Source organism: Aulonocara sp. 'chitande type north' Nkhata Bay, linkage group LG7 (genome assembly GCF_057382095.1).
Source record: "Aulonocara sp. 'chitande type north' Nkhata Bay isolate Kocher_YH1m ecotype deep benthic linkage group LG7, A_spYH_male_GT1.1, whole genome shotgun sequence".
Classification (NCBI taxonomy): domain Eukaryota; kingdom Metazoa; phylum Chordata; class Actinopteri; order Cichliformes; family Cichlidae; genus Aulonocara; species Aulonocara sp. 'chitande type north' Nkhata Bay.
The window spans coordinates 36658567-36683295 of NC_141350.1; the positions used below are offsets into that span (position 1 = coordinate 36658567).

The 24729-nt window shown below is 39.9% G+C and overlaps 2 protein-coding genes across 2 annotated transcripts in view; one reads left to right on the plus strand and one right to left on the minus strand.

The window, feature by feature from the left end:
- Nucleotides 1-24729, plus strand: part of vsig8a (V-set and immunoglobulin domain containing 8a) — an 88678-nt gene that overhangs the window by 25872 nt on the left and 38077 nt on the right. The gene's annotated exons all lie outside the window — the stretch shown is intronic.
- Nucleotides 1-24729, minus strand: part of LOC147325648 (putative flavin-containing monoamine oxidase A) — a 57440-nt gene that overhangs the window by 22929 nt on the left and 9782 nt on the right. Inside the window, exons 3-8 of the mRNA XM_086300240.1 lie at nt 24014-24194; nt 23457-23571; nt 22706-22863; nt 21724-21813; nt 15808-15892; nt 9665-9765 (exon numbers count right to left, since the gene is read on the minus strand). Of these exons, the coding sequence (XP_086156366.1) occupies nt 9665-9765; nt 15808-15892; nt 21724-21813; nt 22706-22863; nt 23457-23571; nt 24014-24194 (730 nt within the window). The remainder of the gene's footprint in view (nt 1-9664; nt 9766-15807; nt 15893-21723; nt 21814-22705; nt 22864-23456; nt 23572-24013; nt 24195-24729) is intronic.

The window sequence follows — 24729 nt, forward strand, 5'->3', positions numbered from 1 at the left end:
GATGAGACAGTCTGTCTCACAGTCTGTGCTCTAATCCCATCCCAGAGGTGTTCTATCAGGTGGAGACCAGGACTCTGTGCAGGCTAGTCAAGTTCCTTTACACCAGGGGTGTCCAACTCCAGGCCTCGAGGGCCGGTGTCCTGCAGAGGGGCCGATGGCTAGGGGTCCAACGATACACAAAATTCACGGTTTGGTTTGATACATTGGTGTCACGGTTCGATATTTTTTTGATACAAAAATATTTTCATGCTTTTTTAATTTGTCAGTTATTAAAATTATAAATATATATTTTAACTCAAACGTAGTTTTTAAATTTAATGTTGCTTAAACAAAGGGATAAAATAATAAATCTATCTGATCGAGAAATCACTCATCTTTGGAAAAGAGAGTTTATTACAGAGAAATGTCTCTTTCCAAAATAAAAGCTATACTATACACTTCTTCTGGGGTATACTCTCAGCAGCATATTAAACATATCAGGTCCCCATAAGGAGAATCATGTGCTAACAGCTGTCTAAATGACTCGGGCAAAGTTTGTAGCATGCATGCTTGTTGTTTTTGTCTGCTTCCACTTGTCTTTGCACTAGGATGATGTCGACGTAAATGTGCAGTCATATTCGCTGTGTTCCCACTAGTGCTGTCAGGGTTAATCTGAAATGACATTAACGCCACAACACGGCAAATCTCCGTTAACGAGCTACCGCGGATCGCCCAGTGCGTGGAGGTGGACGGCGTCAACGCGTTAACGAGCTAACTGCGCTAACGCAGTAGTTCCCACCCATGTAATTGAGCATTGCGTGGCACATCCGACATATTGTTTTACTTTTGTCCATGACGCGCTTACCTTCAGGGTCATACGTCACATGAAGACCAAAATAGTTCCAAAGGCCAGATCTGAATGAGGGTGGGGGAGCTGGATCCTTAGCTTCCTGTCTGACAGACGCCAAGTGGTCAGACTGGGCAGCATCACCTCATCCCCGTCACACTGAACACTGGTGCTCCACAGGGGTGTGTACTGAGCCCTCTCCTATACTCACTCTACACCTACGACTGCACAGCCACTAACAACTCCAACATCATTGTGAAGTTTGCGGACGACACTACAGTGGTGGGTCTTATCACCAACAGTGATGAGACGGCTTACAGGGAGGAGGTCAGCGCCCTGACCCACTGGTGTCAAGACAACCATCTCACCCTCAACGTCGCAAAGACAAAGGAGTTGATAGTGGACTTCCGGAGGTGCAGAGAAGTACACACCCCCATCACCATCAGCGGCGCTGCTGTGGAGAGAGTGAGCAGCTTCCGGTTCCTTGGTGTACATCTGGCTGAGGATCTTACGTGGTCAGTACACACAAACAAAACAGTGAAGAAGGCGCAGCAGCGCCTCTTCTTTCTCAGGAGACTGAAAAGATTCGGCATGAGCCCCCGCATCCTCAGGACCTTCTATCACTGTGCCATTGAGAGCATCCTCACTGGATGCATCACCACCTGGTATGGCAACAGCACCGCCTACAACTGCAAAGCTCTCCAGCGAGTAGTGCGGTGCTCTGAACGGATAATTGGAGGTGAGCTTCCCTCCCTCCAAGACATCTACAGGAAGCGGTGCCTGAGGAAAGCGGGGAGGATCATCAAGGACTCCAGTCACCCCAGCCATAAACTGTTCAGACTACTTCCATCAGGAAGGAGGTTCTGCAGCATCCGGTCCCGTACCAGCAGACTGAGAGACAGCTTCTTCCACCAGGCCATCAGACTGCTGAACACTTCATAGACACCTCAGCTTCACTACTGGAACTTTAACATTGTGCACTCCATACTGTACAGTAATGCCACTGTTTTGCACATGTCTCACTCTGTATATTTTATTTTATTTATTTTATATATTTTATTTATTGTTTACTCTATTTAATTTGTAAAATATGTGTACACACACACACACACACACACACACACACACACACACACACACACACACACACACACACACACACACACGTAGAAAAATATTTAGTATACACATCCAGAAATGCATATACTATTATATATTGTACATATATTTATTAGTTTCAGATGTAGCCATTCTTGTATTTTGCCTGTTTATGTTATTGTATTTTGCACAACTCTGTTGCTTGTGAAGCTCGCACACAAGAATTTCACTCACATGTGCTGTACCAATGTACCTGCACATGTGATGTGACAATAAAAGTGATTTGATTTGATTTGATTTGGAGGTTGTGCTATGTGTTGGAAAATACTAGGTGAATCAGGTGTTTTTGCTGCAATCAGGTTTGATTTCCAAATCCCAGAGTAGCACAGGTGAGTGGAAATTCAGCTGTTTGGTTTTTGTTTTTCCCTATAAAACCTGCAAAAAAATGTTTAATTACTACTCCCAAAAAATAAATAAATAAATAATGCAAACCAGATTTAACCAGAAATTGGCTAAAATAAAGTGCAGAAATGAAATGGAACACTAGAACCGCGGATTTAGATGTTCAAAATACTAAAAACAACCATTAAGGTCAACAACAGAGGTATTTTGTAGGGAAAATTAGATAGTTTTGTCGCTCACCAAGTTGTTAAAGAGCATTTTCACGTTGACATTAGAGCAGGATGAAAGTAGTTGCACATACACATGTAAGACCACACAACGGTAGTGTTAAAACATCTGATAAAGCAAATGGGTGCACCTACACCACGGGAATGTTGTTTTTTGTACTTTTATACATGAATAGTCAGAGGCAGCTGGCAGCCAAATTAGGCACAAGGCATCCTTTGGTGTCTATGTCTTGACCCACCAGCCGTGATAATACTGTGCACAAAGAAATAATGGTGCTCTTTTCAAGAGCTACAAACAATGAACTTTGTTTCTCGTGATGATTTGTTTCCCTTCCATTCACGTATACTCTTATTTTCTTCAGCCTGTCAGGGAAATGTATATGCTTTACATCTATTATATTTAACCTTTTTAAACATGTATATCTCAGACATATGACTCATGGCTCCTGGGCTACAACTCATGATCGTAATTGATAAAAGTAAGGTCTCCATACATCTGAGACTATAGAATTTCTGCAGATGCACAGGAGCAGAGTAAAAATGACACCATATTGTCTATCAGTGAGCAGTTTTTCCATGTGTTTATTGGAATCTTAGTGCATCTTGCCAAGACACTGATCAAATAAATGTTTGCATGAGCACAAATTGTTTTATGTTCTGTACAGCTGACAATTTCAGTTACTTAACAAGGCACAGAAGCATTTTGTTAATTAACTGTGGTGTTGTAGTGGAAGTGCAAAATGGATTAGATTACACAAATCAAATTTCATGTGCTCGAAGCTTTTTGTACAGATTGTTGTCAGATTGATGTATAAATGTGTCAAGTTAGTTATTTGCTGTCTGATAAAGACTTCTGCTTACCAAATAAATATTTTTAAACTTTTTCTACACCAGAAACTGCAATTTGTTTTGTTATTGATATACAAGTTTTGTCTGCAATTAAAATCAGCTGTTAATTTCCCCACATGTCACTGTAACATATGATATTTTCTTAATCAAGCAAAGTGCAGACTTATAAAGAACCCCCTTGTGGATTCTAACATTTATTTTAAATTTATAATTAATTAAGACTAAGCAACGCTTTTTTGAATCCGGTGACAAGGCAGGGAAACTTCTGGCTTATCAAGCCAGTGCCGAAGGAACCTCCAAGCTAATCCCAAAGGTCAAGTCTGCTGCTGGTGACATAATATCGGACCCAGAGGGAATTAATGAAGTATTTGTAAGTTTCTATTCCAATCTGTACACTTCAAGCTCTCCCCCTCTATCAGAAGAAACTCTCCAAAATATACATTTTCCAAGAATAGATTAGGGGGACCTATTACTGTAGTAGAGGTACAAGAAGCCATTAAATCCTTAAACACAGGTAAATCGCCGGGCCCTGACAGTTACTCTGCAGAATACTATAAAGTCAATTCTGATCTTATGGCACCGTTGTTGAAAGATATGTATAATGAAGCCTTTTCAAAATGTCAATTACCCAAGACTTTGTCCGAAGCTACTATTTGTTTAATCTTGAAAAAGGACAAGGATCCTCTGTTGTGCACCAGTTACAGACCAATTTCTCTTTTAAATATTGATTTTAAAATACTATCTAAAATCCTTGCACTTAGGCTACAACGTGTTCTGTAACAAATTATCGCCTCTGACCAGACGGGATTTATGGCCGGCAGGCACTCATATGACAATTCAAGACGCCTCTTGAATATTATCCATACATCGTGCAACTCGATTCCAGAGGTTGTGGTATCTCTTGACACGGAGAAAGCTTTCGACCGCGTCGAGTGGAGCTATGAGGTGATGGATAGGTTTGGCTTAGGGGCTGACTTTATTCTCTGGGTTAAGCTACTATATTCCTCGCCATCCACCTGTATTCGTACTAACAACAACTTGTCTTTGCCTTTTCCACTTGAGAGGGGCACTAGGCAAGGGTGCCCTCTCTCACCCCTCCTATTCGCCATTGCTATCGAGCCTCTTGCAATATGGCTGCGTTTAGAGGATAGATTTAAAGGCATTACAAGGTGTGGTGTGACTCACAAACTCTCCCTTTATGCAGATGACTTGCTCCTGTACATTTCTGACCCTCTAAACTCATTCCCGGTGCTTTTTGACATACTGGACCAATATGGTACACTGTCAGGATATAAGGTCAATTATCAAAAAAGCGAGTTGCAACCCCTCAATTCCCTGGCCAGAGCTCTTCCCCACTCAATAGTGCCTTTTAAGTGGACAGAAACCGGATTTAGATATTTGGGGTTTTTTATTTCCTCTTCTATACATAAAATGATGAGGGAGAATTTTCTATCCCTACTAGAAAATGTTGGGAAAGACTGTGACCACTGGACTTCTCTACCATTGTCAGTGGCAGGGAGAATTAACCTGATAAAGATGAGTGTCCTCCCAAAATTCTTGTATCTTTTTCAACATGTTCCGATTCTTCTTACCAAGGCATTTTTTGACAAGTTAGAAAAGATTCTGTCACATTTCATACAGTGGGGCAAAAAAGTATTTAGTCAGCCACCGATTGTGCACAATTTAATAATTTGCACCAGAGGTACACTTCAACTGTGAGAGACAGAATGTGAAAAAAAAATCCATGAATTCACATGGTAGGATTTGTAAAGAATTTATTCGTAAATCAGGGTGGAAAATAAGTATTTGGTCACCTCAAACAAGGAAAATCTCTGGCTCTCACAGACCTGTAACGTCTTCTGTAAGAAGCTTTTCTGTCCCCCACTCGTTACCTGTATGAATGGCACCTGTTTGAACTCATCATCTGTATAAAAGACACCTGTCCACAGCCTCAAACAGTCAGACTCCAAACTCCGCCATGGCCATGACCAAAGAGCTTTCGAAGGACACCAGGAAAAGTATTGTAGACCTGCACCAGACTGGGAAGAGTGAATCTACAATAGGCAAGCAGCTTGGTGTTAAAAAATCAACTGTGGGAGCAATCATCAGAAAATGGAAGACATACAAGACCACTGATAATCTCCCTCGATCTGGGGCTCCACGCAAGATCTCATCCCGTGGGGTCAAAATGATCATGAGAACGGTGAGCAAAGATCCCAGAACCACACGGGGGGACCTGGTGAATGACCTGCAGAGAGCTGGGACCAAAGTAACAAAGGTCACCATCAGTAACACACTACAACGGCAGGGAATCAAATCCCGCAGTGCCAGACGTGTTCCGCTGCTGAAGCCAGTGCATGTCCAGGCCCGTCTGAAGTTTGCCAGAGAGCACATGGATGATACAGCAGAGGATTGGGAGAATGTCATGTGGTCAGATGAAACCAAACTAGAACTTTTTGGTATAAACTCAACTCGTTGTGTTTGGAAGAAGAAGAATACTGAGTTGCATCCCAAGAACACCATACCTACTGTGAAGCATGGGGGTGGAAACATCATGCTATGGGGCTGTTTTTCTGCCAGGGGGACAGGACGACTGATCCGTGTTAAGGACAGAATGAATGGGGCCATGTATCATGAGATTTTGAGCCAAAACCTCCTTCCATCAGTGAGAACTTTGAAGATGAAACGAGGCTGGGTCTTCCAACATGACAATGATCCAAAACACACCACCCGGGCAACAAAGGAGTGGCTCCGTAAGAAGCATTTGAAAGTCCTGGAGTGGCCTAGCCAGTCTCCAGACCTCAACCCCATAGAAAATCTGTGGCGGGAGTTGAAAGTCCGTGTTGCTTAGCGACAGCCCCAAAACATCACTGCTCTAGAGAAGATCTGCATGGAGGAATGGGCCTGAATACCAGCTACTGTGTGTGCAAACCTGGTAAAGACCTATAGTAAACGTTTGACCTCTGTTATTGCCAACAAAGGTTATGTTACAAAGTATTGAGTTGTATTTTTGTTATTGACCAAATACTTATTTTCCACCCTGATTTACGAATAAATTCTTTACAAATCCTACCATGTGGATTCATGGATTTTTTTTTTCACATTATGTCTCTCACAGTTGAAGTGTACCTCTGGTGCAAATTACTGACCTCTGTCATCATTTTAGGTGGGGGAACTTGCACAATCGGTGGCTGACTAAATACTTTTTTGCCCCACTGTATGAGGAGGGAAACAAGCTAGAATTCGCAAGTCTATTCTTCAGTCCTCTAAAAGTGACGGTGGTCTTGGTCTGCCCAATTTTAGACACTACTATTAGGCAGCTAACATACAAAAACTTTTACATTGGGTTCATAACGACCCCCCTGCAACAGTCTGGGTACAAATGGAAACTGCATCTAGCTGTTACTCATTATCATCAATACTCAGCTCACCACTCCCTTTTTCTCCAACCTTTATTGGAGATAATCCAAATGCTTTGAAATTGATTCACTCGTCCTCAATTTGTGCTCGCCATGCTTTGATTCAGTGCAAGGTGGTCTATAAAGTACACTATACAAACGCAAAATTATCTAAAATCTATCCAACCATCAGTGATGCCTGTAGCAGATGCGGACTATCGCCTGCCAACCATGTCCACATGTTTTGGTCTTGTTCGAAATGGAGTGCATTTTGGAGGAATATATTCGACACACTTGGGGCGATCGTGGCTCAAGAGTTGGGAGTTCGCCTTGTAATCGGAAGGTTGCCGGTTCGAGCCCCGGCTCGGACAGTCTCGGTCGTTGTGTCCTTGGGCAAGACACTTCACCTGTTGCCTACTGGTGGTGGTCAGAGGGCCCGGTGGCGCCAGTGTCCGGCAGCCTCGCCTCTGTCAGTGTGCCCCAGGGCGGCTGTGGCTACAATGTAGCTTGCCATCACCAGTGTGTGAATGTGTGTGTGAATGGGTGGATGACTGGATATGTAAAGCGCTTTGGGGTCCTTAGGGACTAGTAAAGCGCTATATAAATACAGGCCATTTACCATTTACTTAGCCAAGCATATGGCCATATGGGTCCTGAGATGTTGTTTTTGTTTTTTTTTGTGTGTGGGCAGAGACTGGTTCTCTGCGGTGTTTTGTCTAGTGTGGACCTGGTAGGGGGAGAATTCGGGTTGGGGGGTTGGAGGGTATAATGGACATACCACTGTTCTGAAATCAAGATTGACTTAGCTGTTGCTAACTTTGTATGTCATTGTTGAAATCAATAAAACAAAGTTGTAACAATATTTTTCCTTCCCACGATAGGCCGACGGGCAGGGCAGAGATAGATCTTGGTAGCCCGACTGGAAAAATCACTAGGCCCGGGACGTCAGGCTAGCAATTTTGTGAGCCCTGTATCTGATTGAGGAATCACTCATCTTTGGAAAAGAGAGTTTATTACAGAGAAATGGCTCTTTCCAAAATAAAAGATATACTATACGCTTCTTCTGGGCTATATTCTCAGCAGCATATTAAACATATCAGGTCCCCATAAGGAGAATCATGTGCTAACGGCTGTCTAAATAACTCGGGTAAAGTTTGTAGCATGCGTGCTTGTTGTTTGTCGGCGTAAATGTGCAGTCATATTCGTTGTGTTCCCACTAGTGCTGTCACCGTAAATCTCGTTGAAATGACATTAACGCCACAACACGGCAAATCTCCGTTAATGAGCTACCGCGGATCGCCCCGTGCATGGGGCTGGACGGCCAACACGTTAATGAGCTAACTGCGCTAACACACTAGCTCCCACCCATGTAATTGAGCATTGCGTGGCACATCCAACATACTGTTTTACTTTAGTCCATGACTCGCTTACCTTCAGGGTGATACGTCACATGAAAACCAAAATAATTTCAAACGCCAGATCTGAATGAGGGTGGGGGAGGTTCAATTTGCCATGTTGCAAGGAGAGCTTAACTTCTGTCTCGCTAGCTTGCCCTGCGCTCAGTGAATCTGCGTTCGACTACTCCGCCTAGGCTGCACTGTCGAGCGCAGATCCACTGAGCGCTCAACACAGACAGCATCGTCAGAAGGAAAGTTGATAAAATAAATTACAAATTTTGTATTGTTCGATATGCGTACCGAACCGAAAGCACTGTATCGAACGGATCAATATCGATACGAGTATCGTTGCACCCCTAATAAGTGTGTGTGTGTGTGTGTGTATATATATATATATATATATATATATATATATATATATATATATATATATATATATATATATTGTGGTGGACCACTAGAGGACTCCACTCACACCCGGTGTATAGGAAGTGTGTTCCTGTGTTTTGTGGCGCGATATGCGCAGTTGATGTTGGAGACGAATAAAGAAGGAGTGAGAACTGAGAGCTCTGTGTCGTTGATGCTTACCTCCACATTGGTGACCCCTGACTCGAGCATGCAACGGGCCGTAGATAACGCAGACTCCGCTATGGATGCATCAGCGGCCGCCGGACCTCCGCCTCCTGTTGCAGCTACGTTCGCTGTGGCGCTGAAACTGCCGGACTTTTGGCTCCATGACCCCCCGTCATGGTTTGTACACGTGGAGGCTCAGTTCGGCTAACTACGCTAACACACTAGCTCCCACCCATGTAATTGAGCATTGCATGGCACATCCAACATACTGTTTTACTTTAGTCCATGACGCGCTTACCTTCGGGGTCATAGGTCACATGAAAACCAAAATAATTCCAAAGGCCAGATCTGAATGAGGGTGGGGGAGGTTCAATTTGCCATGTTGCAAGGAGAGCTTAACTTCTGTCTCACTAGCTTGCCCTGCGCTCTTCCTTCTGACAATGCTGTCTGTGTTGAGCACTCAGTGGATCTGCACTCGACAGTGCAGCCTAGGCGGAGTAGTCGAACGCAGATTCACTGAGCGCTCAACACAGACAGCATAGAAGGAAAGTTGATAAAATAAATTACAAATTTTGTATTGTTCGATACATATGCGTACCGAACTGAAAGCACTGTATCGAACGGTTCAATATCGATACAAATATCGTTGCACCCCTAATATATAGTCACATAAAACCTTTTTAATCTACAACCAACTTCATTATCGACCATAGCCAATCAGTCTTAAATGTGGTAACTACCAAATTAATTGGAGTGAATTATATGTAACTTTGGCCCAACAGATTTGAAGGGAAAAGAGTTATCATTTAAAACAAATGCTTCTTGATTAGATCATCATAACCTTAATCATATAAACATTGCTTCTGTGTGTTCTTGTTTTTTTTTTCTACTTACCATTTTGTAGGTAATAATGAATTTTATCATATGACCCACAGGCATGTTCTGAGTAAGGAATTCTCTCTGGCTGGGCAGGGCTGGTTGGTAGTTGATCTTTGCTGGTGGGAAAACAAAGGTAAACCATGAATCTTAATCTGGACTAGTACTTAAATAAACAGAGTGGTTTTCATATCTATTTTAGCACTTAAAGTATTTTTATTCCAAGCCTTATTCACTCACACATTCATAGAGTTGCTTTTTTTCTATGTCCTAATGCTTTCAACTTGATATTCACACACTCACACTGCATCATTTTGCCATGCAGGCTAGAGGAGCTGGGGATTGAACCACCAACCTTCTGATTGGTAGACAGCCTGTTCTACCTCCTTACTGACAGATGCCCCAAAAACTGCCCTCTAGTGCATCACCTTCACTAATCTTACTTCATGCGCTTTACTATAAACCATACTATAACACATAGGACTAGTCTACTTTTTTTATTTTTTTTATTTTGAAACACAGAGTAAAGGAACTAAAGTTAAGACAGAACTCAGGAGCTAATCCTTCTATTGATCAGGCTTTATCTTTAATCACTGACTAGCATTAATGACCTTCTAAATAAATTGCCATGACCTACTGCAACTCTCTCTGCTGCTTGGCTTCAGAGTACTAATCACAGTGCTTACATCTGTTAAAGCTCAATCTCACTGATGTGAAGGCAGTCAAGTAACTTCATCAGTACTGTTAGAGTTAGCGTATGTCACGCATAAAGAGAAGGCAAGCTGTTTCTGTGCTTGTCCTGGCAAGTGTACCAACATCTGGCTAGAAGCCAGGCTTTTAACGAATGAACCACTGGAAGATGTGAAACATCATTTTGAAACCGTCAAGGGCCTGTCAGCAACCTCAAAATAATGCCCTCAATGCAGAACAAAATTTATGATCTTGAAGCAGTATAATTGAAAAACAGTGACATGATAAGTGGCTCAAAACTAATTTGACATGGGCACCTAGACATTCAATTGACGGCACTGTACACATGACATAAGACCTGTCAAGTGGTATCTATCCATAATACTATTTTTGACACCATGCATTGCTAAGTTGATGGCAAGGGATGTCTTTTACCACATTTCTGTCAGACAGCTGTTGAATTGCAGATAAGTAAATACATGCACTGGCATCTCACGCTTTTGAACACAAAAGTGCAGTGAAATCATCCGCTCATAAATATGCTAATCTGTTGTGACACTTTTGTGGAACTTTGCTACCGCAACTCAAAATCACAGTCAAATCAAGGCGACATAGGTAAAAGTATAAAACAGGAACAATGCAATGGCAATTTATGCACTTACATAAACATGAGCGAGTGCGAGCAAATTTTCCTATTTGAGACAGCCATCAGCTGTTTGCAGCAGAAAGAAAAATAACACTGTTGTCTTATCTTTTTAAGGTATCCGATAATTTCTGTTCTTTTTACTGTTGAGGTCCCCTTGTTTTTGGCATCTTCTGAAAAGGTGGGTTAAATCATAAAGCTTTGAGAGCACAGATTTCAGTATATACACAGGATAAATACTGATGATTTTCCCTGTCTGATATAAAAGTGGAAAAGCCACTTTGACAATAACAAAATATCCTTCACTCTAGAGCATTTAATTACTAAATAAATGGGTTTACTTAAGGCAATGATAGTCTCTTGGTTCCTCACTGGGTCCAACACTCAAGGGCTGACAGTATTTTTAGTTTTGATCGGATAGTCATTGTCCTCACATTATCATTTCTATTTGACTGCATGGACCTTTTAAAATTTGACATGTGTTACATCTATTCAGTGATTTTTTGCATTACACTGTCATCTATGCAAAACAGTGGCAAGTTCAAGAGCATCTCATAGCGTCCAAGCTATCTGCACAAATTTTTGTTCCTGACCCTTAATACTCTGACATCTGAGGACACTGCTTCCCCTCTGAGTGGTTTCCTTTCAATTTTTCATCGTCATTCTGTCTGTCTTCATTTCATGTCCTTCCTTTTAAAAAAATTCTGGCATTTGATCCTCTCTGACTTAATTTTTGTGAATGCACTCCTGGACAACAGTAACCACACTTTCTCAATTTCTTCGGGATGTGACCTGCAAGTCACATCTGCGGTTGCCTTCGGCAACTAAGGCCTCAAAATTTCCATTACTTTTTCATTCTGAATTTTTAGCACAGCATACGGTACTGGCACTTTCAGTGTCTTTGACTGTTAGAAGGATGAGGAAAGTGAAACTTGAAAAGCCACTCAAATCAAGACATAACATCAAAGGGGTGATGATTCAGAGATGCAGCTTCTGAATGGCAATTTATGAGGAGTGGTGCAAAAAAAAATCTTTTAAAAAGTATGAAAACTTCCGGCTGTCTTTTTGTAAGCTGTAAAAGATAATCATTTCCATCCTCACAAAAACAACAGAGCAGTCCACAGCGTAAGCCTCAGCAACCTGCTGTGGAGAAAAGGGAAAAAAAAATAGTGACACACACACCTTCTTGCCAGGTAACTGGCTAAGATAATTGCATCTGAAAATAGAAAAATAAATTAATGTGTCAGCTGTTTGATTGAAACAAAGGAGGAAAAAATCACAGTTCTGGCCATAATCCTGGGGAGGTATCCATACCCAGAGCTAATTTAAAAGATACAGGTAATAATGACAAATGAATACCAAAGAAATAGCAGTCGCTACTTACTATCATAAATCTGTAAGGCCATTAGAGATGGGCAGCACTCTTCATCAACCACTTAAATAAAATGTTAAAGATGGAGGTCTGTATCTATGGCCATGTTACAGCACAGACCCTTTATTGAATTACCTATGCATCCCCTTGACACTTATTGAAATTGAAGGCGCAGTAGTCGACATATACACCCTCCCCCATCCATACCTACACCACTGTTCGAGGTTTGCTGTTGGTCTAAGCAAAAGTGGACTTGAGGACAATGACCTCTGAGTCCAAAGCAATTTGTTTACTAATTAATTTAACTATGCTTTGATATTGAATGACTTTTAATTGCTTCTGAATACCTGACTGTAATCTTGACTACTAATTTTAGTGCCAGGAAACCATGCCTTACAGTTTTCTGAATAGAAATGAGAATCTAATTAAGACATACTTTTATGCAGTAATCTCTTATCTGGGCAACAACTTCTTGATATTTCGTATTACTGTTTGACTGCACAACTATTACTACAGGGCTGTTCAGGGCAACTACAGTATTGTGTTGTTTGCTGATGTTATCCCATCATACCTTTAAAATGCATACTATGCAGTGCCCATACAGACAAGTTTTATCTATTATTTATTGTAGCACTGAATATTTTACCACCACAATAAAGGCATGGCAGCTGAAAATGCTCAGAAATGAAGAATGGCATGTTTGAGATGAGGAGATATCATTTTTAAAAAAAAACCAAACCTATTTGATTATACTGTATCGGTTAAATACAATCAAGCTACACTGACTGCACACACAGTGCATTAAAGCCTCAGTGACCATTTCTATTTGTTTGGATGCAAAGGACTAACCACAGCTTTTTAATGATCAGGTTTAACCCCCCAAAAATGTAGTTTGTTAAATGGTCACTTCAGACCCTTTTTTTTTTTTTTATATCATCATTTTTATCTTTCAAAAACTAACATCCCTACTGACCTAAAAAAAAAAAAACAACAAAAAAAAAAACAGTAACGATCAATCTCCAATGACAAAAGCTCATATCGACCATGGTTTAGCCTTCCAGGAGACCAAATTTTCCATAGCAATTATCCATTGGTCAATGAAGGTTTGCAAATTATAGCTATGATTGTTTGTTCTTCAACACTTGCTATATTACTCATCAGGAGAGATGTAAAATATAAAGAGAGAGTGAAATTTATTTCCACTGAGTTTAAACTCAGCAAGATAAAAATCACAGTGCGTTAATTATCTTCACAATCACTTTAGCTCCCACTTCATGTTTAATCCCTAAATTAGGCTCCATTAGTTTCATTCACAGCACAGCAGATACTGACCTAGAATCCTGACTCATGCAGTGTAAGTTGTCAAAATCATTGCTAATGCACTGTTTACCCATTTTTCTACTAGTGTAAACCAGACCTGAATGGCACATTTCCTCACCATTGCCCAAGCCTCTTCTAATTAGAGCAGCTCCTCCTGCACGAGATATGCATCCCACTATACTCAGGTACTGTGAGTTTGCAGTCTTTGAGAACTTTAGCTTCACCGCTTTCAAAATAAATACACACAGACAAGCCCACACAAACGCGTGCACTCACAGCATGTTCTACTAAGAGCTTCCTGAAATGAGAAACAGTAATACGGTGTGAAACTAAATGCTAATTTAGCAGCTGCAAAGCTCTCTGTAACTGTTGCTGAATATTGGATGGTATGCTTAATTGCATTATATTAAAAAACAAACAAACAGAAATTTGAAAATGCTTTTCAGGATTTTTATCTTAATCGTATCTAGTCTCAGATTCTATAAACATACTAACCTATAAACTATTTGCCAAGAAAAACATCCAAATATTTTGCATGTCCACATTTCAAAATTAACACATGGCAACAGATCCTAATTCCACATTCATCATTTTCATGCATAGCAATCTCAATATGCCGTGTGACAAAACAGTTCATAAATCATGAACATGAGTGAAAGAAGGGCTATCAAAAAGAAAAAAAACCTGACGGGACTCATTACAAAAGATGGATGGATGAACAGGGAGGTAAATACAGGAGCCAGGAACAGGTCTAAGATGATGTATTAGAAAACAAATCCTGGTGTGTGTGAATATAGTGGCACATCTTGATGCCAGGCATCCTGTAGACTCGGGAAGTTTGGGGGGTTTTCACATTTTGTAACCAGCTGCCCATTACTCCAGTGACTTTACAATTCGATTGAAATGTCAGCACCAAAAATCTGTAAAAGAGACAGGTGCTGTGCATACAGCAAATATAATTTTAGACTTCAGCCGTCAAAGAGAGACTTGGTATCATTTCGTCTTTATCGTCAATCCCACCTGGCTTGTTCTTTCTCACACCCACAAATCACAAAGCTGCCCAGGTTTACCCAGTTCCCAGAAAATTCAACCTGAAACATGTCACAAAGAGGACTTTAAGCTGCAAACCTTTGTTAAATTTACACCCAACTTCTTTTGGGAGAGATGTCGTCTCAATCACTGGGTTGACTTTGGCTTTCAAGAGTACCTGTCAACCTCCCCACACTGATTTAGGGCCAAAGTGTGACACTGCCAGAGCAATCCATGCTGCATAATTCAACATTGCTCTCAGACCTGTCTCATTAAGGATCCTGGCTTTGGTCCATGGCTCTGACTATGAGGCTTTGAGTGACAGATCTTTTGCCAGCTTAGTACAAATAGGAACAGACTCAGTATAAGCCTGCACTTCGGATTTAGCTTCAGCTAAATCCAAACCTGGCAAAACCAAGTGTGCTTCCAGTCACAACTTCAACCTGCATCAACTCCACCCTTGGTGTGTGTCCTACACATGACAAGCACCAGCTGGAAGGCAGAAATCAAATCCAAATCCCAATCAACATCAACACAATTTTCTACTGTAGCTGATTAGATGCTGGGGTGCAGGTATCTCTATTTCCATATGAGGAAAATAAATCAAGGGTTGAGAAAAATCCCCATATATTGTCAGACAGCCACGAGTAAACAAATCACCTGTCTGTAAAAATAATTTTATAGCATTGCTTTCCTTTGAATTTTGGTTCAGCTAAAGCTTATTACAAACAGTCCAAAATATGTAAAGCACTCCCTGCTTTGGTAACTTGAATTTAGAAAGGTTGGTAATGGCATCTTTGCCACTTTCAACTTCCCACAGCTTTCAGTTGTAAGTCATGTTAGACTCCAGTTAAAGTTTTGGCTTTAACATTTGCTGTGGTTCAGAATCTAATCCAGGCAGTCCATGAGCTGGAGACCTGAGTGTACTTCAGCCAAAGTGGCTGCCACACTCTAGAGCTGAAGAAGATTTAGGAAAATCATAGATTTATCTGCATGGATGGACAGTTTGCCACATTTGACAGACAGATGAGTGAGAAGGATATTTGCCTTCTGCATCACTGAGAATTTCATTTAGCAAGTTGACAGTGGTGGGAGACGCACACTGACCTGCCAAATGAGGGGGGCAGGTGACAATCACAGCTCTGCACAAGAAGGTGTCTGTAGCAGTCATCACCCTGGCCCACTCAGCATCCTGTTTAAACACAAACAGGAATACAGTTTTATTTTAAAAACTAAATTTCATTTTGTTTGATATGGTAGAGCTGTTTTAGGTTACTTCTTTGATCGATTTTGGATATAATTTATTACCAATACAGTATACACAAAATGAAGTTCCTTGCCCTCAGTTGTTTGTCCCTTTGTTCTGTTGAATTACCTTTTTTCCCCACCACGGTTAAATTCTGGGGTTTTGTTTTCCATTAAGCCACATTATATAATCATCTTGTTATATATGTGTTGTATATATTTGTTACATTAAGTGAACCGTAGTCCTTGGAGAATGAGTTATGAGGAGAGTTGTTAAATGATAAATCATATTTACTTGTCTGTGTTCATTAAGTATTCCACGAATGTGCTTTTAGAGATCTTTTTAAATGAAGAAAAGTCTGGATTACACAGAGTGGTCAGTGAGACTAGAAATACAGTATATAAAAGCATGTACATTACATTACAGCACATTAAAAGAAAATCCTGTAGTAAGGGGGTTGTGGTAATTCTTCTGTCTTGTTTTTGGTCTATTTCTATTTATTTCACAGCTGATCATTGCAAAGTTGCTTTGAGTAGTTAGCTCTATCCTCATAGTCTAATGGTATTGGCCATTCCCAGCATCATGATGACTACATCGATAATGGCAGAGTACCCCCTCTGCCATTATCGATGTAGTCATCATGATGATGTTAATCACATGCTATAGTTTCACTCACCAGTCTCAGTTTTGATTGAAACAACTTTTAAATGGTGGTTTATGGAGGTAGAGGCAGTGTCAAACTATCAGAAGTAGGAATTTATGTAGACATTTACATCTAAAGATCTGAGATGTAGCTCTTTGTTTTTCACTATTTGGTTTTTTTGCTGTTTCTGTAAGTGGCAGTGACCTTAATTTGCTAGATGTTCACAACTTGGAAAATTGTGGTATTGTGTTAACACAAAGCTTTTATAGAGGTGGTCACACATACTGATTATCAGTTAATCAAATGCTTTTGATTAACAGCACCTGGTTTTTAGTTACCCTCTTAATCCCTAAGAAACCAACAACAACCTTTTATTTGTGGCACTGTTTAAAGCACAGAGTTACAAAGTGCTTCACATTTTGGATAAACATATCGTGTCATATCAAACATATGGTCTTCCATTTATTCCTACATACTTTCACAAGCATAGGTGAAATTAGATGTCAGTTATAGACAAAAATAATAGAATGATGATTAAGGATAAGACAAGCTATTAAAAAGAGTTTTCAGCAGCTTGTAAAAGAAACCACTGATTGTGTAAATCTGATGGGGTACTCCAAAGTTTAGGAGTTGAAACCTCAGCTGTGTGGTTGTCTTTTTCCTTAAAATATAAGACCCAGATCAGATGATTAGAGAGGCTGAGGTCTCAGTAGCTTATATATGCAGGAGCCTGTAGCCATGTTGCGCTTTACATGTTGTTAATAAAAAATTCAGAATGACTCTGAGTTACTTATTGCTTAATGACAGGCTTGGATAATGATGTGCATACCCCCTGCAGAGTGTTCTCCTCTGGATGTTGTAAAGAGGTCTTTCTTTATCGTGGAGCCATCAAAATGTCCGTGCTATCTTCCTGATGGATTTGTTAGAATGGCTTGTTTCAGTGACATTGAGAGGTCCTTTGACCGCATGCTGTGGGTTCACAGAAACAGTTTTCAAATGCAAATGCCTCACTTGGAATCATCTCCAGACCTCTTTACCTGCTTAATGTATGAAGAAGTAACAAAGTTATAGCCCATACCTCTCCATGAAGCAGCTTTTGAGTCAATTGTCCAATTACATTTGAATCACTGAAAGTCGGTGTCTGCATATAAAAATGACTTTTTTTCTCAGCAGGTAAAGCAATATTTTTTTTTTCAATCCCTTAAATTGAAGCTGGTCCGATTTTATAACTTCAGATGGCGTCTGATGGAGTCACCAGACACATAAGTTAGAGATAATGGCTGTGCTTTCATTTCAACTGCATTTAGGTGTAAAATAATCATTCTCAGCGAACGTTAGAAAGAACAGAACGTCTGCACTGTGTGAGAAAGAAAAATAACAATGACTTTCACTGGTGCACCTAACTTTCCAGGCAAAGAGGTTGACCTCTAACTGCAAAGCAGTGCTCATGTATTTTTAATCAGTGAGTTTTATTTTAATTTATTTATTAACATTTAATTGTAGGGGGGAAAAAAACTAACTGCTTCCTTTCTGATTCAGCATACTCTGATTGACCATTTTTACAAACAGACTTGCAATGACATGAAGCTATAAAAACCAAAAATGGAAGAATTCTTTCACGTTCTTCAGTTAAAATAGCAGTTTTTCAAATATGTGTTTGATTGAACCTCAATTCAACTTGAAATTTTTGACTGTTCAGTGGCAACATTGGGAAATAGGGTAAGGTTACTAAAAAATGCTTTCAGAGGAGGCTGAAGCTTGGCATTTGTTCCTAGTCCTTAGTAGTACTCTTAATTCGTTTGTCTCCATGCTTCGCGAAGGCATAACTCCCAGAGTTACAGCTGGAAAATGTTATAATCAAATGTGAGATTTTGTCACATGCAGTTGTTATCGTGTTTTTATTTTCTGATATCTTTTTCTTATTTTTTTGTTTTGTTTTTGGCAAGGCCATATGTCTGTCGGCAAAAGGTTCCTGAGTGTTATCGCAGCCTCACCAAATGGGACATCTCTGTGTGAAGTATTTTGAGCTTCTCATGCCTGTATTTGTTTCCTTTCTGTGCTTTGCTTCATCTTAAGTGAAGTGAAAACTCCCAATTGCCCGTAGCTGTGAATGTCAGTGTGAATGTGTTTGTCTGTCAATACGTGTTAGTGCTTTGATAGGCTGGCAAAATGTCAAGGGTGTGCCCCGTCTTTCACCCAGTCTGTGCTAGTACACGCTATTGCCTTTTTGTGACCATTTACTTCATAAATGATGCAGTTTTACCTTTAGATATTTTCTAAGTAATTAATATTTATCAGGACTGAGTATATTTTTCATTTGATTGTTTTACTTTAGACACTTATTAAAAAAAACCTCTTTCTTGAGCAGCTTTTTAAATTTTTGGTCTATAAGAAGTAAATTTGCAATGAAAGACAACATAATTTAAGATTTTTGTATGTCTGTGAAAATCTTTATAAAAAGATAAATAAAAGTGCAGGTTCCTTTGTTCTTTGGATGTTGGTTACCTTTTATTCCATTCTCAGTAAAGATGATCCCACACTGCTTCAGTTATGTTGAAGTCTAGGCTCTGGGGAGGCCAATCCACGCCTGATTGTGTCCTATTGTGTTTTTCTGTTTACAGTAGATGTGTTTTCACTGCATTGGCAATGTGTTTGGGATTATTTTCATGCTGAAAAGGGATGCCATCGGCAATCACATGTTTTTCAAATGGTGATGTTTTCAGTCCATTCCTTGTGTAAACCAGCTTTTCTGTTCCTTATGAATGGCTTCTTGACACTGCCTCCATTGAGAACTTCTGATGAGGCTTCAGTGAACAGTAGATGGAACACCTGGAGGGCCAGATGCATCTCTCAGGTCCTGTGTCAGGTCTTTGCTGGAATGTTTCCCTATATCTATTAAGAGGGCATGACTTTCAGATGCTGTTCATCTGCTGTAGAGTTTTTTTTTTTAAGGTCTTCCACTTCTTCTCTTGTCTAGCAGTTTTCTAGGTTTTCTAACACTGCAAATCATGCCAGGATTTGTCAGCTAATAAGTCTTTAGGAATAAACTTGTTGGTGCAAAAATACTATTTTATGTCTGTCAAACTGTGTTACATTTGGCATTTTTCATAGTTTCAACAAAAAAAGGGAACAAATTGTATTTTTGCGACAAGCTGCTAGTGTCACAGTGTCTAAAGGTACAATTTAAGATTGGTTCTTTGCTAAGTTGTCTGTTATGTTTAGAGATAACGGTGCAGTGAAATGCTTACACAACTGCTCGTGACCTAAAGAAACAAAAAAAAATGCTATGAATAAGATAGGAAATAAATGTGAAAATTAAAAAGGGTCAATTTAACTATGAAGGAATAAAATAAAATATAAAAATTAAAGTTAAAAATGAAATGACTGTACAACAACAAATTAGAATGAAGGGTAAATTTAACTGGGAAAGAATAAGATAAAATATATAAATTAAAGTTGAAAATAAAATAAATCACACATGCTATGTGCACTTTCTATGCTTAAATGATTCATGATTACAAGGACTGGACTGGAAAAGCCACCAATCTTCAAAGCAAAAACTTTGAAAGACCTTTACAAAGCCTGGAGAACAATTTTTCAAGACCACTTTGAAAAATGACAAGAAAGTCTGGCTTCTTGGAAGCAAAATCCAAAGAAATGAGGGCTGGTGTGACAAAGTGGATGAGCAGTTGCAATGCTCTCCATTTGTCCCATATGTGTTTACCTTTTTTTTGCACATTATGCACATTATTCTGTTTCTATTTATTTGCTATGATTTGCTATTTGTCAAGTAACATTGCTGCACTCACTATCCCGGGTTTGTTTGTGTAAGCGTTCTATTGCCGGCAAATCAAACATTCTGCAAATTAAGGCAAATACTCAGTTACATGTCTCTCTATATTTTATTATGTTACAGATTAAGTAATTTATTCATACTTATAATGCTCTTTCTTTTCAGTCTTCATGAGGGTCAGGTGTGGGGAAACGCCTGCCTAGCATTTCCTCATTTTAAAGTCCTGATGATGTCACACGTGACATCAGCAGGTCGAACGAAGTGGAAGTGTTTCTTTGTCCATAGAAATGCTTCCTTTTGTTTGTGTTAAGGTTTAAAGGGACTTGTTGAATCTTTTTCTTTTCCTTAATACAGCCATTTAGTTGTGTAAATGTGCCAATTAGAAGTGTGACGTTTTGTGTCTTTTTAATCATCTGTGTAGAGTTTTAGATCCCTCAGTTCAAGTGAGTGATACTGCCTTGGCTAATTGAAGGGAAACTGATGGCCCTATTTAAAGCCAGTCTCTACCAGATTCAGATGAGAGAGGAGAGGTGAGCTGTGTTACCAGATCCATGTTCTGTTGAGGTTTGTTAATTGAGTTACTTTGGGGGAAAGTTTTGTTAAGTTACACATTAAATTAAGTTCACTGTAAATAAATTGCTCACGTCTGGAAACCTGAAATGTCTGCGTAGTCTGCTTCCCTACCACCTTCCTTGACGTTCGAGTTTGACTACTTCACAGGTGGATCAGGGTTTCTAGGGAAATGTAAATAAAACACAACTCGAGCAACTGAACTGTAAAAATCACCAAAGAGTGAACTAACTGAACTAACAGAGCATGCAGAACATTTTGGTTACTGCCTGTAAACTGTGGCAACTATGACTCCCAGTCCAGGCAGATAACCGGGTACTAATGAGAGCCGTGATAACTAAGAAAGGTTGAGGGAGCGTGGGGCGTGAAAATGAGAACAAACAGCCCGGAGTGTGGAAAGGCATATATAGTCATCCAACCTGAAGGGGACTATGAGTTGTGGTTCAGAGACGTGAAGTGTTTCTTTTATTTTTGTTTTTGTTCAAAGTAAATATTTGTAGAATATTTATGTCTGCACAGATTTTGTGTCAAAGTTGATGGCTGTAGCTATGGGTGGGTTGTTGTTTTTTGTTTTTTTTCAAACAAGAAAATATATTGATGAGAAGCACTGCATTTACATGGAGCCCTCTTAGTCTCTCAGCTGTGGATAAAGGAGACATTCAAGCAGAACAGACAGGCCTTCACATGAGACAGCCTGTTTCCCTACTGAGGAAGCTGTTATCTCTGTGTCGCGCCTCATCAATCCCTGAGTGTGTCGTTACTGTACCCTACCTGCCATATGGCTGTCACAGCACAACCCAGCCGGACATTCTTCCATCCAACACGGTCTGCCAGACACTCTGAAAGCTGTTGGGTGCCTCCCTGTGGAGAGGCAGATATTAGACTTCAAGGTGTGCTTAAAAACTATTATTATTAATTAACAAAATACTTGACCCCTGCAAATGATCGATTTTTCTATACATTTCAATTTGCATTGCTCTCAAGTGTATTTCTAGGAAAAGTTTCCTGGTTAGTCTTCATAAGCCAGAAAACTGACTTCAGGTAGGTTTTTTGTTTTGTTTTGGGGGTTTTTGCACCAGTGTAAAACAAAATATGAGCAAATGTTCACAGCTGCTTAAGTAGAGAAAAAAACAACAAAGAAGTGATAATGATACATGCACACAAATAAGTGCTGAGGTCGAGAGGAAGGATAAAATACCACAGGAATAAGTTTCTGTTAAGTTGAAACGCTTTTTTCAGTTCACATTTGGTGCCGTGTCATGTTCAGTGATGCTGCGGTACTCATTCCAGGCCATAGCGAGGATGCAATTAAAAGAAAACAGCTCCAGATGATAACAAGTGCAGGAAGTGTGCTAAAACATAGGTTTAAACATCAAGCACTTTGCACCATTTAGCCAAAGGCCTTCTTTTGTCAATTACTTTTTATGCCCCTTTTTTGGCTCTCAGCCCATTTTTACACATGACCATTGTTGGGAGGGAGAGAAGTTTCTGAAGCAATAACACAAAAATGGATCACACAAGTTTTATGCTTCCAGAGGACTTAAAAAGTGGAAAAATCCAATACAAGACTGCGGCTTTAAATGCGAATCAATATTTCGAGGACAAAGGGAGGCAGTGGGATTTTTGGGACATGGATTGGGAGGTGCTAAGTTTAATAGAAAATAAATAAATAAAAAGGTCAGTGTGGCCTGAAGTTTTGAAAAAGCACTTGTGCCAACAATATTGAGTGTGGGGAATGATAATAGGTATGTACCTTTATCTTGAACTCTTGAGCACAACCTGGAGTGCTCTCCAGCAGCTTCAGTAGCCCTCCAGCAGCTGTAGCATACATCAGGAAGAATAGGAAAGACATCTGGGATGGCTCAATTCCAAAGACAGACCTGCTACACAGCCCGATTTCCTCTTTTAGTTCTGTCATGGAATAATACATACTATAGCCTTCACACATGCGAGAATAATACACATTTTCCTACAATGACAGTATAAAATTGTTATGAGCTAACCAACACAGAGTACACTGTCAAAAATTCAGCTTGCTACATGAAAGAGCTGCCTGAGAGGATGGTAATTATCACTTCTGCAATTATCCTGTCAAATGTAGATGCCTTTTTTAGTTTTCTCTCAATGAATCTGCCGATGCAGTGAGTCACTTGATTTGGCGTAAAGAATTTAATCATTAATAATCTATGCAGCACCCACAATGCAATATCTTGACAAATGCATGCCAGATTTTCTGACAGGGGAGATTCCCAAAGGATTAAAGCACGGTTCCATGCCACCATTATGCTTGCATGCATCATTGTGAGCAAATTCTTGCACATATTTTATTGGTACATTTATCTGCAGTGGAAACTATTTTCTTTCCTAATCTTGTTTTCTACTTTTTGAAGATGAGATATGAGGAACTCAAACTTGAATCTCTGGAGTCTCACCAGAGGAGCTCGACATGTTTGCTTGAGAAAGATTGAGGCAATGAGAAGGTTAAAGGCACTCTTTAAACTGACCTGCAGTCCAAGCGTGTTTCTCAATGTACGTGTGCAGCGTCATGCTGTCCAGTTCTTCAGCATTTGGAGTCTTTGAGGGATCCTGGACGCATACTGTTGCGCACAGTCTGTCAATCTGAATGCAGAGGAAAATCATCACATCACACCCACACGTGATGGTTCACCACTGTGAACCAAAAGTATCCCATTGATAGAGATAATAACAGAAGAATAGCTCAAGGCTGCCAAATAGGATTTTGCCAGTGCAATTTTCCCCACAGTATATTCTTCCTACTGGTACTCTAACCATTTATCTTGGACTCAAGATTTTCTGGTACTTTGCTATGTGGTAAATGCACTTTTGTCCTATAAATCCAAAAACAGAAAACAAAGTATCATTACCATATTGATTTGAAACTTTTACATTTTTATTGGATAATAAAATTAATTTTTTAAATATATGTTTGGTATACAAGAAATCAAACCAAACATCATAGATTGGAACTGTAGTATTTCCAGATCCTTCTACTCTGACTGGGCAAAGTACTAACAATAGAATGTTACTGTGCAAGTCTCACCTTCCACAGGATCTGGGTGAAGTCCATTAGCACCACAGGGGACAGAGCAGGAATGCTGGTCTTGTATGTGCGAACTTTGGAAGTTGGCCCACCCATGTGGTGCACCTTTCTACCCATATTGAACTGTGGGTAGACTTCTAAGCCCAGCTCTTTTATGAGCTTCAAGACGTGCGTTTGAGTACTGTAAGAGAAAGCATGCTGTTTTAAAACCACTGTTTTTGTCTTTACTGTGAAGTTTTCTGCTAATACATGGTCCAAATGTAATGTTTACTGTTTGTATAGAAGTAGACCTCAAACTTCTACAAGGTTCTACGTGTCACTTCTCAGAGTTCAGATGTTTTCATGTGTTCTGTGACTCACTTAACCGATGTTGGGCTGTAGTTTCAAGCTCACATTTCTAAACAAAGTAACAACGAAATTATAGTTTTATTAGCTGAAACTGTAATAACTTCATATTCTGAGAGCTGAGAATCATTTGCCGTCTTGACCTTTTAGTGTGGAGCCATGTATTTGTAATGCTTGCAGAATTTTGCTTGGCATTGAAATAATATCAGTATTGATTGATTGGCAGTACATGTTGCTCCAGAGTCTGCATATTTTGTCCAGCAATAATGTTACCTCTGCATATGTGCAAACCACTTGTTTTATTTTCACTAATGGGTGCTATCTTTAGAGCTGTCCACTGATAATTAGTCAGAGGGTCCCGCTTTTTTGTT